The sequence below is a fragment of the Simochromis diagramma genome, unplaced genomic scaffold (genome assembly GCF_900408965.1).
Source record: "Simochromis diagramma unplaced genomic scaffold, fSimDia1.1 OVJJ01000669.1, whole genome shotgun sequence".
NCBI lineage: Eukaryota > Metazoa > Chordata > Actinopteri > Cichliformes > Cichlidae > Simochromis > Simochromis diagramma.
The window spans coordinates 3,030,403-3,042,782 of NW_024387458.1; the positions used below are offsets into that span (position 1 = coordinate 3,030,403).

Here is a 12,380-nt window from a genome sequence, read left to right on the forward strand (position 1 = left end):
AATTAATAGAATCTTTAATTAGCTCCTCTGTCTCAATAAGAGTTGTAGCGATTACCTCAAGTCCCTGAAGGCAACATCAGCCCAACAGGATCCAAACGAGGCGACTTCCGGGATCCTAATGTACATATTTGCTTTCCTGCTTTTCTCATTCTTCTTCAGTTTGCTTTCGTTTACATAAAGGGACATTCAAGAGATCACTGAAAATACGTCATCGTGACGCCACAGTCACCTGCATCTTCATGTCACCTGAAGGCAGGAAAGTGATGCTCGTTAACGTGCACCGTTAGCGCGCACAGAGCCCCTTCAGGTCCAGTCAGGATAAATGAGTTCTGGCGTTTATGGAGCAACAGCGACATCCAGTGACTTCACTACAAAAACAGGCCAATCACTTACTTACAATTAATGTCAGTACTGTTTATATATATCGAGTTATTTTAACTTAAAGTTTAAAAGCAAATTATTAAATTTAATAGCAAAAATGCGTATATATTCATTTGTTATAAATTAGCTTCTGCGCAAAAACATATGTTATTTTAACTTATATACTTTAGAGAAGCTGTGACAATGAAGTCAATGCTGTAAATGACTCAGTGACAAACTAGCTCAAGGCCACTTTAGTTGTGTATGATCCAGTTTTGCAGCTTGGTACAGAGCCCGCCACTGTGTTTTTGTAAATCACTTTGCAGTGATGGTACTCAAGTAAAATTTGATGCTATCATTTATTTTAAATTGAGATAGAGCACAGTGAAATCTGACTTTTTTTTTTTTTTTGTAAAAACGGGTATAGCCCCCTGCTGGGCGTCAGAGGTAGTGCAGGTTTAAGTCTTTAACTTTGTAACATGGGGCGAATTTGGACATTTTCTAGTTTCAGGTCTTGCTAAATACAGCAGGTCTGTGGTCTGCAACCAGAATGAAAAGAGACAACAACAAATAAACTATAAAACACGACCTGTTTGACCGATGAACCACCAAATAAATTCGTAGTCTTCAGGAATAGTTCTCCAGGCTTCTTGAAGGACATTTAAAGCTCTTCTTGGGACGTTGGTGGTTTTTGTTAATCATCCCATCAAGCTCTAAAACACCACTGGCTGAAATCAACCCATGACAGAGTCTACACCATGTTGAACAGGTTTCACACTGTTGTACTTCTCTTCTGACCTCATCCTTACAAATTTTACTTTTTTTTTGGTGAACCAAGAAATGTCAAATTTGGATTCATCACTCCATAAAACCTGCTGCCACAGGTTTCAGTCCAGTTCTTGTGTAGTTTGGCATAGTCAGCCTTTTTCTCCCAGTTTTTGTTCCTTGGAAGCAAAATGTAAAGAAATGAGGGTTGACTCAAGACTTTAGCACAGCACTGTATACACATATATACATATTTGTGTCAGACCACACCCACTAAAATCCCCAAACCATTTCTTGGTACATCAGTAGTGTGAGTTTCCCAACAGATTATGCTGTATGGAAGCAAACACAGTGCAGAAATGTGATATTCAGACAAATATGAACATGTTTTATTTAATCAAACATCCTGATTCATTTAAATCCAATTATAGTTACCTTCAGCATGTAAACACCTGCAGTTCTAGACTGGCTGACATACCAGAGATACTGATATGCTCCCTGAAAACTGATGGTGTGGATTACCAGTGATGACTCATTCACATGTACTGTAAACAGCTATTTCTTCACTCTACATCTAGTGGGTCAGCCAGCCAGCTGTCAGCCAATCAGGACTCCTCCCTCCACAGAACAGAATAAACCCCGAGGAGGCTGCCACTCTGCAAGCACGCTCATGCAAAGCCTTCAAACCGAGCCGAGAAGCATCATGAAAACAATGAGAAGCTTTTTCCTCTGCGCGCTGGCTTTCCTGTCAGCAGCTCAGGCTGTGAGGACAATTATTTTTATCTGTTTATATTTTTTTATTAACTCCAATTTTAAGTAAGTCTTCTTTCACGAGGCTTTATTTAACTTTTTAAAATGTTTTCAGGGCCTGCTGGATGAAAGGAGAAGGCGTGAGTTAGCTTTTTCCCCCCACTCCTCCTCTTCCTCGTCTTCGTTCTCCTCGTCCTCTCAGCGTTCAGGTGAGACGCTTTTATTCATCTCCTGAGCATGAAATGTGTAATTTACTTTGGCAGCAAATAAGCAAAGCTGTATTTAGACAGCACACTTCATTCCAGGTGGAAGCACAAAGTGCTGCTCCTATGATTACCTACAATACTGTGCAAAAGTCTTGAGCCACCTGTATTTATTTATATTTTGCCAGCTTGAAAGTCAATATTTGATGTGACTTCTTGTTTTCCTCAGCACAGCCTGAACTGAATTAGCTCTCCAAGCTTAATGTAGGAGATTCAGCGCTTTTGTGTGGCTGTTGGCTGCCGTCTGTTTCATGATCCCACACTGCTTCAGTAATGTTGCATTCTGGGCTCTGTGGGAGGCCAATCCATGACTGTATGACAGGAAGAATGTGAATGTAGGTCAGTGGCTTAAGGGGCTTAACGAACAACAGCATTTATCTGAACATTGTCAGCTACAAAGACTGGACTGAAAACAAATGAAAAAGTAGCTTTAAAATAATTAAGAAAAGCAATCACTGAGCCTCCCCCCATCAAAAAAACAAACGAACTAAAATAAATAAAATCACACAGCAGCAGAAATAAAATGATCATTTGACCCATAAATAGAGTGCTGAAAGGTGAGTCACCTAATGTGAGTCACCGGGTCGTTCCTGTGGTTTGGAGCATACAGCAGCTTCACCTGTACTCACCTGGGAATAACCAGACAGGCTGTTCCAGATTACTTGTGGCTGGTTCACCGCTTACTCACGTATCAGAGAGATAGTGCGTGACCTGGATGTTACTGAGTCAGGTTAGGGTTAGGGTCCAGCCCAGGGTTACTAATGCTGGGCTGGACTCCCGTTTGCCGTCAGAACTTCCTTCATTTTTGCTGACAAAGATTCAACAAAGCGCTAAAAACATTCCTCAGAGATTTAGTCCGTGTCGACATGATATCATCATGTTCCACCACATCCCAAATTTTATCTACTCGATCTGAGGATTGTGATATGGCAACTTATCCCCCTGGAGGCACTCGTTATAAGATGGGCACACTGTGGTTATAAAGGGATGGACGTGGTCAGGTAGGGGTGAAACTGCTGTGATTGGCTGATTAGATATTTCTTCTTTCTTCTAATGAACTGGCCAGTCAGTCTTACTGCTATACCTTGTATTATATGACCTCTTATTTTCCAGCCACATTTCATAATCATAAAATATGCTGTCGATGTGGGTCTCAAAAGTGTCGTCAGCTTTCGTCTTATTTTGTAGGTGAGATTTGTCTCAACGGCGGCACCTCGGTCCCAGCGCTGATTTCTGGTGCACACCTGTTCTGTCGCTGCACTGATGGCTTTGAAGGCACACATTGTGAAACAGGTGAGCAGCTCAACAGCAAACCAAACGTTACTGATAGTTTTCAGATTTTTTAATCGCCCTCACCTGTCATACTGTTACTTCAGTAAAAGCGAGTCACTGCTATGAGGGAGTGGGACTGTACTACAAAGGCACAGCATCTAAAACAGTCAGCGGACAAACATGTTTGCAGTGGGACGAGGAGACCAGGAGGCAGTACCTGCATTTGGACATCAACGCCGGGAAGCACAACTACTGCAGGTCTGAGTTTGGATCTTTGAAGTTTCACATTCCTTTTGCAAAATGTTGGATAGTTGGAAGAAAAAAAAATATCAGTGTCTCCCACTAATCAGCTGGGCTCCTTCATATTTTTAAGCGAGTGTAAAAACCACAGCACTTTATCTTCAGCTGTTCTAGCAGTCCGGCTCTTTTAATTCAGGCGTTCATAAACCATAATCTTTAATCGAATAATCTAAACACCAAACATTACAGCTCATGCTACAGATTCCAGTTTTGTGACCAACTAGTCTCAGCAATCAGAGACAGTGCTCATATCAAACCTGTCAGTGTTAGCAGAGACGGTTAGAAAATGTTTTCAGGTCTTTCATGGCCAGATTCCATCATTTATACTCCAACCATTTGCATATGTTCGTCAGGCTGGACTGTTTGTTTACTTGGATGGTTTGTTTTTTATTTTTTTTATTCAGAAATCTTCACTACAGACGTCGTCCGTGGTGTAACGTTTGGAAAAACCTGCAGCTGGTGTGGGAATACTGCGACATGCCGCTTTGCAATTTCAAGCCACGTAAGTGTGTTCTCTGATGGGACTGTTATCAAAGTCAGTGAAGCATTTTTCATTGCTGGTGCATCAGTCACTGGAGCAAAAGGAGCCGAATTTATGGGGACCAGGAGGGAGAATAAAAGTGCAAAATCCACCATGGATTCAGAGTATAGGGGTTTTTCCAAATGCAGATGAAAATGTAACTGAATTCTGGAAAATTGGCAAAAAAAAAAGCTAAATAATCTCTTATTTTGTTTAGAAGGGCATAAATATATTTTCTCAGCAGTTCTTTAAGTCTCACTCTGCTCTGGTGCTGGAGACTTTGAGACTTAGAGTATATAAAAAATCTCCAATGAGAATTTAAAAAATAACCCAGAGTTTAAAGGGTTAAATGTTCTGGGAAACATCTTTAGCATTAAAAAAAACCATTTCTGTCTTATAGTTCCACCTGTGGCTTCACCTGTCCCCACCCAGCCAGAGCACGGTGAGTCCTCACTAACGCCTGTGAATCCCATTCCTCGCTTCTCTCGGCGACACTTTTCAACTTTTTTTCATTTTCCAGTTGCAGAGATGACGACATGTGGCCAGCGCACCAGAAGAAAGCAGCTGAAGATCGTTGGCGGAACAGTTGCCACTGTGGAATCCCACCCGTGGATCGCTGCCATATTTTGGCGCCCTAAATCCAGAGAGAAAGTTTTCCGCTGCGGGGGCAGTCTGATCTCCGCCTGCTGGGTCCTCACAGCTGCCCACTGCTTCCCCGACGGGTAGGAAGTGAGACCATTTACTGGAAATGCAGCAGGTGCTGAGAAATAGCTGTGACTGGACTTGTTTTGTGAATTTGTGTTTCAGAAATAACACCATAGCAGAGCGCTTCACCGTCACCCTGGGGAAAAACGCCCTGAACGAGAGCAACCCGAGCGTGGAGCAAAAATTCAGGGTGGAAAAAATCTTCATCCACGAAGGGTTTGATAACAACGAGGGGAACTTCAACAACGATATTGGTGTGAACACACAAATTAAAACATCTTTTGAAACTAAGTTTTTAATCAAGCAGAGCGTTACTCCAGCCTCACTGCCCACAGTTGCAATGCATCTGCAAGCTGCTTTGCAACCCACTTCCACCCCAGCTGTTGTTCTGTGCGTTTTACTGTCAGGTGCCAAAACAGTCAATCCACCAAATAGAAGTTTCGACAGTTAGAAATAACACTTATCTTTGACTATAATTTAAAATATGGAAAAAATATATATTTATAGCAATACGTGGTGGGGGGGTGTTCTCAAAAAACTTGAAAAGAATGTTCCGATTTTAGTCTGTTTGCCTCTATCAGTTAATGAAATCTCAACAAAGAGACACTCATCCTTTTTAAAAAAATTGGTTTAGGGGTTAATGTCTTTTTAAAATAATACTTGGCTGCTTAACACCGAGGCTGATACTGCTTCAGATCATTTCCCATTAAAAGAGAGTTCTTCCTCCATACTCTCAGCAAGTGCTGCTCAAAGGGAATCATGTGATCAAGTGTCTCAAATGGTTAAAAGTTTGATTCCTGCCTGAGACATAAATTCCAATTGGGGTCGTGTTAGGAAGAACATCTGGTGTAAAAACTCCACCGAAATCAAACGTGCAGCACTTTGGTGACCCCTTGTGGCTTTTTTTTACTTTACTATGGAAACGCTCGGACCCTAAGAAGAATCTTAAACCAGCATCCCAGATTAGATGGATTTTAGGATCTAGTTACCTGACAAATTTAGTCATTCTGCAATAAGATTTTAGAATTCTCTTGAATTTCAGAGGCCTTTTTCTTAAAGCTGTAATTCAATCAAAGGTGTGATTGTTGATAATTGTCTTGCAGCTCTGGTGAAGCTGAAGACCAAACTTGGTAAATGTGCTAAGGAGAGCAGCGCTGTGAGGACGGTCTGCCTGCCGCCACCTCAGCAGAGCCTGCAGCCAGGATTCACCTGTGACATTGCCGGATACGGGAAAGAAAGTCACGGTGAGGAGAGTCCTCTGAGCATTGTTCTTACATCTGACAGAAACAAACGTATATCAAGTATGTCTACACTAAAATATTACACCTGTAAGTGAAGCCTGAAGCAAATCGAACATTAACTACTTGCAGATTTATGTGTTCGATCCAATAATAACTTTTGTGCTGTTTCAAGTTGAGCTGATCTGTCCACTGAATGTTTGCACACCGGCTACAAAGTCGGGAATCATTGACACACTCTGAACACCAGCTATCAGTGAAGCAGAACAAGTGAAGGAAACAGAGGCTCATTTAAAACGCCTAATATCTGTAACTGCAGCACATAATTATAATTATGTTCACCCTTCAGGGCTTTAACACTTCTCTTCTCTCCAGCTTTGTGGTACAGGTCTCAATACCTAAAAGAGGCTCAGGTGAACCTCCTCGCCGACAACGTGTGCCGAGGGAAGGATTATTACGATAACATGATTACTGATAACATGTTTTGTGCCGCTCGTCCCGACTGGAGTCAGGATGCCTGCGAGGTATTTGCACACGTCTGGTCTCGACTTTGATTCCAGAGGTCGTTTGTCAGCTTGTCTTTTCTTCCCCTGCAGGGAGACTCAGGAGGCCCTCTGGTGTGCGAAGTCGGAAGCAGGCTCTTCCTGTTTGGAATAATCAGCTGGGGCGACGGCTGCGCCAAAGAGCTGCGTCCCGGTGTTTACACCAGAGTGACCAATTACAACAAATGGATAGAAGCGAAGACTCACCTGCGGTCCATCACCGCTGGAGCCATGTTTCCTCAGAAATGACCTTTAAGGCCCGCCCACATGTAGAGGCATTTGCTGGAGAATATTTCAGGTTGTGGTTATGCATGTAAACCTCACGTTTTGTTTCCACTGGTTGCAGTACAAATTGTTGGTGGTGGTGCTGTTTTTATTGTTCTAGTAGTTGTATAGCAATAATATGTTTATTATTCGTATGAACAAATCCCAAGACAGAACAAAAACTGGCGGTAATTGTAGCCTACGGCCCTGTATTTCGGTCTGAGATGTGGGAGTAAGCCACAGTATTAGTACAACATCAAAACATGGAGTCAGAAGACCTGTGAAGCCTTGGACTGACTGCTGTTTTCTAGCCAAGAGATGTTCAGTCAGAAAGAGATAATTTGATACGTAATTTGAATGGTAACATCCATCCATTTTCTTCCGCTTATCCGGGGCTGGGTCGTGGGGGCAGCAGCCCAAGCAGAGAAGTCCAGACCTTCCTCTCCCCAGCCACCTCCTCTAGCTTCTCCGGGGAAACACCAAGGTGTTCTCAGGCCAGCCAAGACATATAATCTCTCCAGCATGTCCTGGGTCTGCAGACCCCGGGGCCTCCTCCCAGTGGGACATGCCCGGAAAACCTCACCCAGGAGGCGCCCAGGAGGCATCCTTGTCAGATGCCCGAACCACCTCAACTGGCTCCTTTTGATATGGAGGAGCAGCCGCTCGACTCTGAGCCCCTCCAGAATGGCCAGCCACCCTTCGGAGGAAGCCCATTTCCGCCGCTTGTGTCAGCGATCTCATTCTTTCGGTCACTACCCACAGCTCGTGACCATAGATGAGGGTAGGGACGTAGATCGACCGGTAAATTGAGAGCTTCGCTTTTACACTCAGCTCTCTCTTCACCACAATGGACCGGTACAGCGTCCGCATCGCTGCGAAACATCTTTCTGAAAATTCGGCCATTTACCATGTGGCTTAAACATAATCCAGTGCTAACCTTGGAACGGTCGCCTGGACTGCAATAACTCAAAATCTTACCAAGTATATTTGTCTTATTTCTCATCAAAATGATCTCATTACACTTAAAATAAGACACAATCAGCTACAGAGCAACATTTCAGTAAAATTTCGAGTTAACTCGAAATTTTGAGTAAAGTAAGTCAAAATTTTGAGCTACTTTTCTCAAAATTTCGAGTTAATAAGTTGAAATTTCAAGTTATGGATGCTTTTTTTGTTGTTGTTGTTTTGTGGCAGAAACGGGCTTCCATACACCTGTGACCTGATGGATGTTAGCATTAAACACAAGAGACACTAAAACACATCATGAAAAACATGATTTAAGCCATACAACAGAATAAAAGAAACAAACATTAACCCTTTCACACATAGTGGTCACTACAGTTACAGCTATTCAAAGGCTGTGTTCTTGTATTTGTGTCAGTGTTGATGGTATACTTGCACATAAACCACTACATTGGACACTGATGTGTCCCTCCATAACCTGCTACCCACTGGTCATTTAATGTTACTATAGATGTGTGACGTGTTTCACTGTAATTATTGTTATTATTGTTATTTTTCTTAAGCATTTTTATTCATCTTTTCATGGCTAAAGATGATTAAAAATACTTAAGTAAAAAATCCTGATTGAGGTCGTCTTAATTCATGCATGAAACGGTTAAAAGACAAATTAAACATTAAGCGGTTAAGTTAGCATAACAACACCACACAAGTACACAAGCTAACACCAGTAAGCAGTGTTACTTGCTTCACTTGTCAGTGGTTTTAATGTTGTGGCTGACTGATGTGTCTCATGCAATAGAGTGAATACAAACTCTGAGTCTCCTAATATGAAAACATGTTACTGTTTCACAAACACACGAGTAAGCAATGGGCTTCAGACTGAGTTAATGTTAGTATTAAAATGAGAATTCAACAAGTTCATTCTTATCTTAAGAGCCAGTGTTACCAGTGTTTTTGCTGGTTTTATCATCTTCCAGTCAGGTTTACCTTAGCTCAAAGTTAAGCACTTTAAAAATCACTCCTGTGCTTCTGCTAGTAAAGTGTTTTGTGTGGAAACTTTAAATCTGCTGTGTTTAAATGAAATGCTGATGTTTTTAGAACAGAGTAATGTGTAATGCTGTGTGATGGTTATTGTGTCTGTATCTAGTCAGGTCCACACCTACTTATTCACTGGTTTCATTGTAGAAGTTAAGAAATCAAAACTATGTAGTCACACAGATACCGATGACAGACCGGGACACTATTGTTGGTGTGTTGCTCAGGTTCATGAGATCATAACTTGAATAATTTGAACATGGCTCTTCCAGTAGCTGAAACCTGTTAAAATTCAGGAATCTAAAATGCTTCGTTTACACTTGCTGCAGGCTACATCCATGTGTTATACTATATATATTTTGTAATTCAAAAGCCTTCATCTTTGTTCTACACGAGGCTGAAATAAGCAGGTCTGCCCAAACCTGGTTACTGTATCATCTCGAGACATATTTTTGAATTTTTATGGATTCGTCTGCAGATTTTCTTCAGATATTTTCTTCTTTAAATGAAATAAACTTTATTTTACTGTTTTTCTAACATTATTCACTGGATATTATTGAACTTTGGGAATTTCCCTGTTGATGCAAAAACACAACTTTCTGTCTGTCAAACTTTGTTATCTTTAACATTTTCATAGATTCAATCAAAGAAACTGGAACAAATGCTGTGTTTTTCCAACAGACAGCTAGTAACAAAGTGCCTAAAGATGCAATTTAAAACTGGTTCTTTGCAGATGGTGAGGGGTTATCAACCAGCGTACTCCTAGTGCTGGTCTGAAGTCTGATAAATGGGGAGCACTGCACCAAGCAGAGCATCGGCATAAAATCTTTACCAAATTAAACATCTGGATTATCAAGAATGGGATTACCTGATCGATCAGGGCCCAAGTTAGCAACAACAACTGCTGGCACCAACAGGGTGCCAGTTGGTCAAAGACACAGGTGGAGGAGAGGGGGATGGCATATTTGGAACTAGTGAAAGAACATGCTGGTAGGCCCTTACATACTGTGTGTGCAAGAGCCTAGGTAGAAGGAAGTAAGGTAGGGAGTATGGCAAGCACGAAGATGCTAAGATTTGTGATCCTGAACTGCTTATCCTGAAGTGGATAAGCAGTTAAGTAAAAGGAGGTCTCAAAATAAAACAGAGCTATGATTCAGGGAATATCCTGGACGAGCCCCCACTTACCTTACAAGCCCCTTGCATGTAAAAAGCCTAGGAGACACAGTGAGTGTAAAATAAAGTATAGGCAGTACTAACTATAGACTGAGCCTCCGAACAAACCTAACCATGTGTCAAATGAATTTATTTTACAAATTTACGGTGGAGTATTTATAATTATACTACATTATTTAACATAAATAGGCAAGAAAAGAAAAAAGGAAAGAAGTTAAGGCCAGGGTCTCCAAGACCAAAATAAGCAACAAATAACCAGACTCTTTAGAGAGTAAAGAAACATATTTCTAGGTTAAAACCAAAAAATACTAAATACAGATAAACTCCCCAGCTGGCCACAAAACAGGAGAAAAATGTGCATAAACAAAAACGGTAGAGAACTCCTCATCTAGCTGCCACTAACAAGTAAAACACTTTACGGACACTTTTTACTGGGGCTATATACAAAGTTACACACAAAGATCTGAATACTGTTCAGCTGTGGCAGTCAGGTGTGAGAAACCTGGAACAGCAGCTCTCTTTCAAAAAGAGGCCAAAGTGTCAGTGAACGTAACCCAGGGGTCCCCAATCCCAGTCCACGAGGGCCGGTGTCCCTGCAGGTTTTAGATCTCACCATGGATCAACACACCTGAATCACATGATTAGTTCATTACCAGGCCTCTGAAGAACGCCAAGACATGTTGAGAAGGTAATTTATCCATTTAAATCAGTTGTGATGGATCAATATAAACATATTTAAAACCTGCAGGGACACCGGTCCTCGTGGATTGGGACTGGGACCCCTGACGTAACCGATTTAAATTTAAATTGAAACACTGGTTTGAATCAGAGCTCCTGTGGTTGGCATCGTGGTGCAGTGGGAACGATTTTACACCGGATGATCTTCTGCCACCTTTCCCATATGATCTAGCTTTGAACTGGAATGAGAGTACACTGGTGTGTCCCCCCCCTCCCGTGGATGAATTAATGGATATAGTATAAAGTCATTAAAGTTCATAGAATGAGTGTCAGGAACACTGCAAACATGATCAACTATCATTTAAAAAAACTTCTTACTTCAGGACTTTATACACACAGTGACCACAGGATGGTGCTACACACACACACACACAAATAAGACTGGCAGCAACGCAATTATCATTTATCAGTCCCACCTGCCTTCCTGTGTATTATAATCAAATACATAGCTATGTAACCTCCAACTGCACACAGAGAAACTCAATACAAGTCAGCATTAAAACAACTCTTCTAATACATATCGATTATAGGAACGTTAAAAAAAGACTATTAGTACAGATTTCCTATTATAGAACAATAACCATTTATGAAACTTTTTTCTGGTGGAAGCACTACATGTTCATGTGTCACACCTTATCAGTCATTCAAAGAACGCAACATCTGGGGCTCAAGGTGTCTCCTGAAACCTCCAACAGGCTCATTTTTTAGTTTAGTATTCGCTTCCACCTAGATAGCAGACCTGCTATAGGCCTCGCCTTCGCTATTTGAAGTCACTGAACTGAACCTCACAACTCTGCTTGTGCTGTGTTTTACTGACAGTTCAATAGATCTGTGCTTCTTTCAGATATTTTAGTTCTAGTTTTAATGTTTTTATTAGTTTGTCCTTTAATTAGGTCACACTTGTCTCGGTGCGCTGCAGTGTTAGTTTAAAATAGTTGATAGGTTCTTTTACTATCTTAAATCCAGTAGTCCCACCAGTGGTGACCGCCCCACTGTCTGTCTGTGGTAGAAAACTTAAGAAAAGACATACCAATTTAGATATTTAGTAACAAGTATTAAAGAATTTAGTGACAATGCTTTACATTACCACATTATAGAGAACGTGATTTTAGTATTGCATTACTTTGGAGTACTTTACACCCAACGCTGGTAAGTTGTATTTGCTGTGAAACAACTGTTATAACAAATAATAGTGTATTACTGTACAAAATTTCCTGATTTTACAACCACTGTCAGGATAAAGTATACAGGATTTAATATTCATTCTCTTGGTTACTCTTGGTTACCAGTCATTGCTTAAAAAAACACAGTATAACCCCGACTGACTCAATACATTAAACTAGTCATACAAATGTGTCTGCAGGAAGCACTCAAAGTCTTTACTGTAGTCAAGGTAACACCCTGCAGACGAAAACTGACCAAACAGGATCAAACATCTCACGAGTCTCAGTCACACTTCGTGTGCTTCATCTTATCACTCATTCTCAGTCGC

At 41.2% G+C, this 12,380-nt stretch overlaps 1 protein-coding gene across 1 annotated transcript; it reads left to right on the top strand.

The window, feature by feature from the left end:
- Window positions 1-1,751: 1,751 nt before the first annotated feature.
- plaub (plasminogen activator, urokinase b) lies at window positions 1,752-9,519 on the top strand. The gene is made up of 11 exons (XM_040014378.1): window positions 1,752-1,888; window positions 1,991-2,084; window positions 3,327-3,431; window positions 3,515-3,668; window positions 4,115-4,212; window positions 4,631-4,672; window positions 4,751-4,952; window positions 5,038-5,189; window positions 6,039-6,179; window positions 6,549-6,697; window positions 6,770-9,519. Exons 1-11 carry the CDS (start codon window positions 1,796-1,798, stop codon window positions 6,962-6,964), a joined length of 1,425 nt encoding a protein of 474 aa, XP_039870312.1. The 5' UTR covers window positions 1,752-1,795; the 3' UTR covers window positions 6,965-9,519.
- The last annotated feature ends 2,861 nt before the right edge of the window (window positions 9,520-12,380 follow it).

Coding starts and splice junctions, on each gene's coding strand:
- plaub (XM_040014378.1), top strand. CDS start 1,796: ATGCAAAGCCTTCAAACCGAGCCGAGAAGCATCATGAAAACAATGAGA. Junction 3,432..3,514: donor AGGCACACATTGTGAAACAG/GTGAGCAGCTCA, acceptor CTGTTACTTCAG/TAAAAGCGAGTCACTGCTAT. Junction 4,213..4,630: donor GCTTTGCAATTTCAAGCCAC/GTAAGTGTGTTC, acceptor TCTGTCTTATAG/TTCCACCTGTGGCTTCACCT.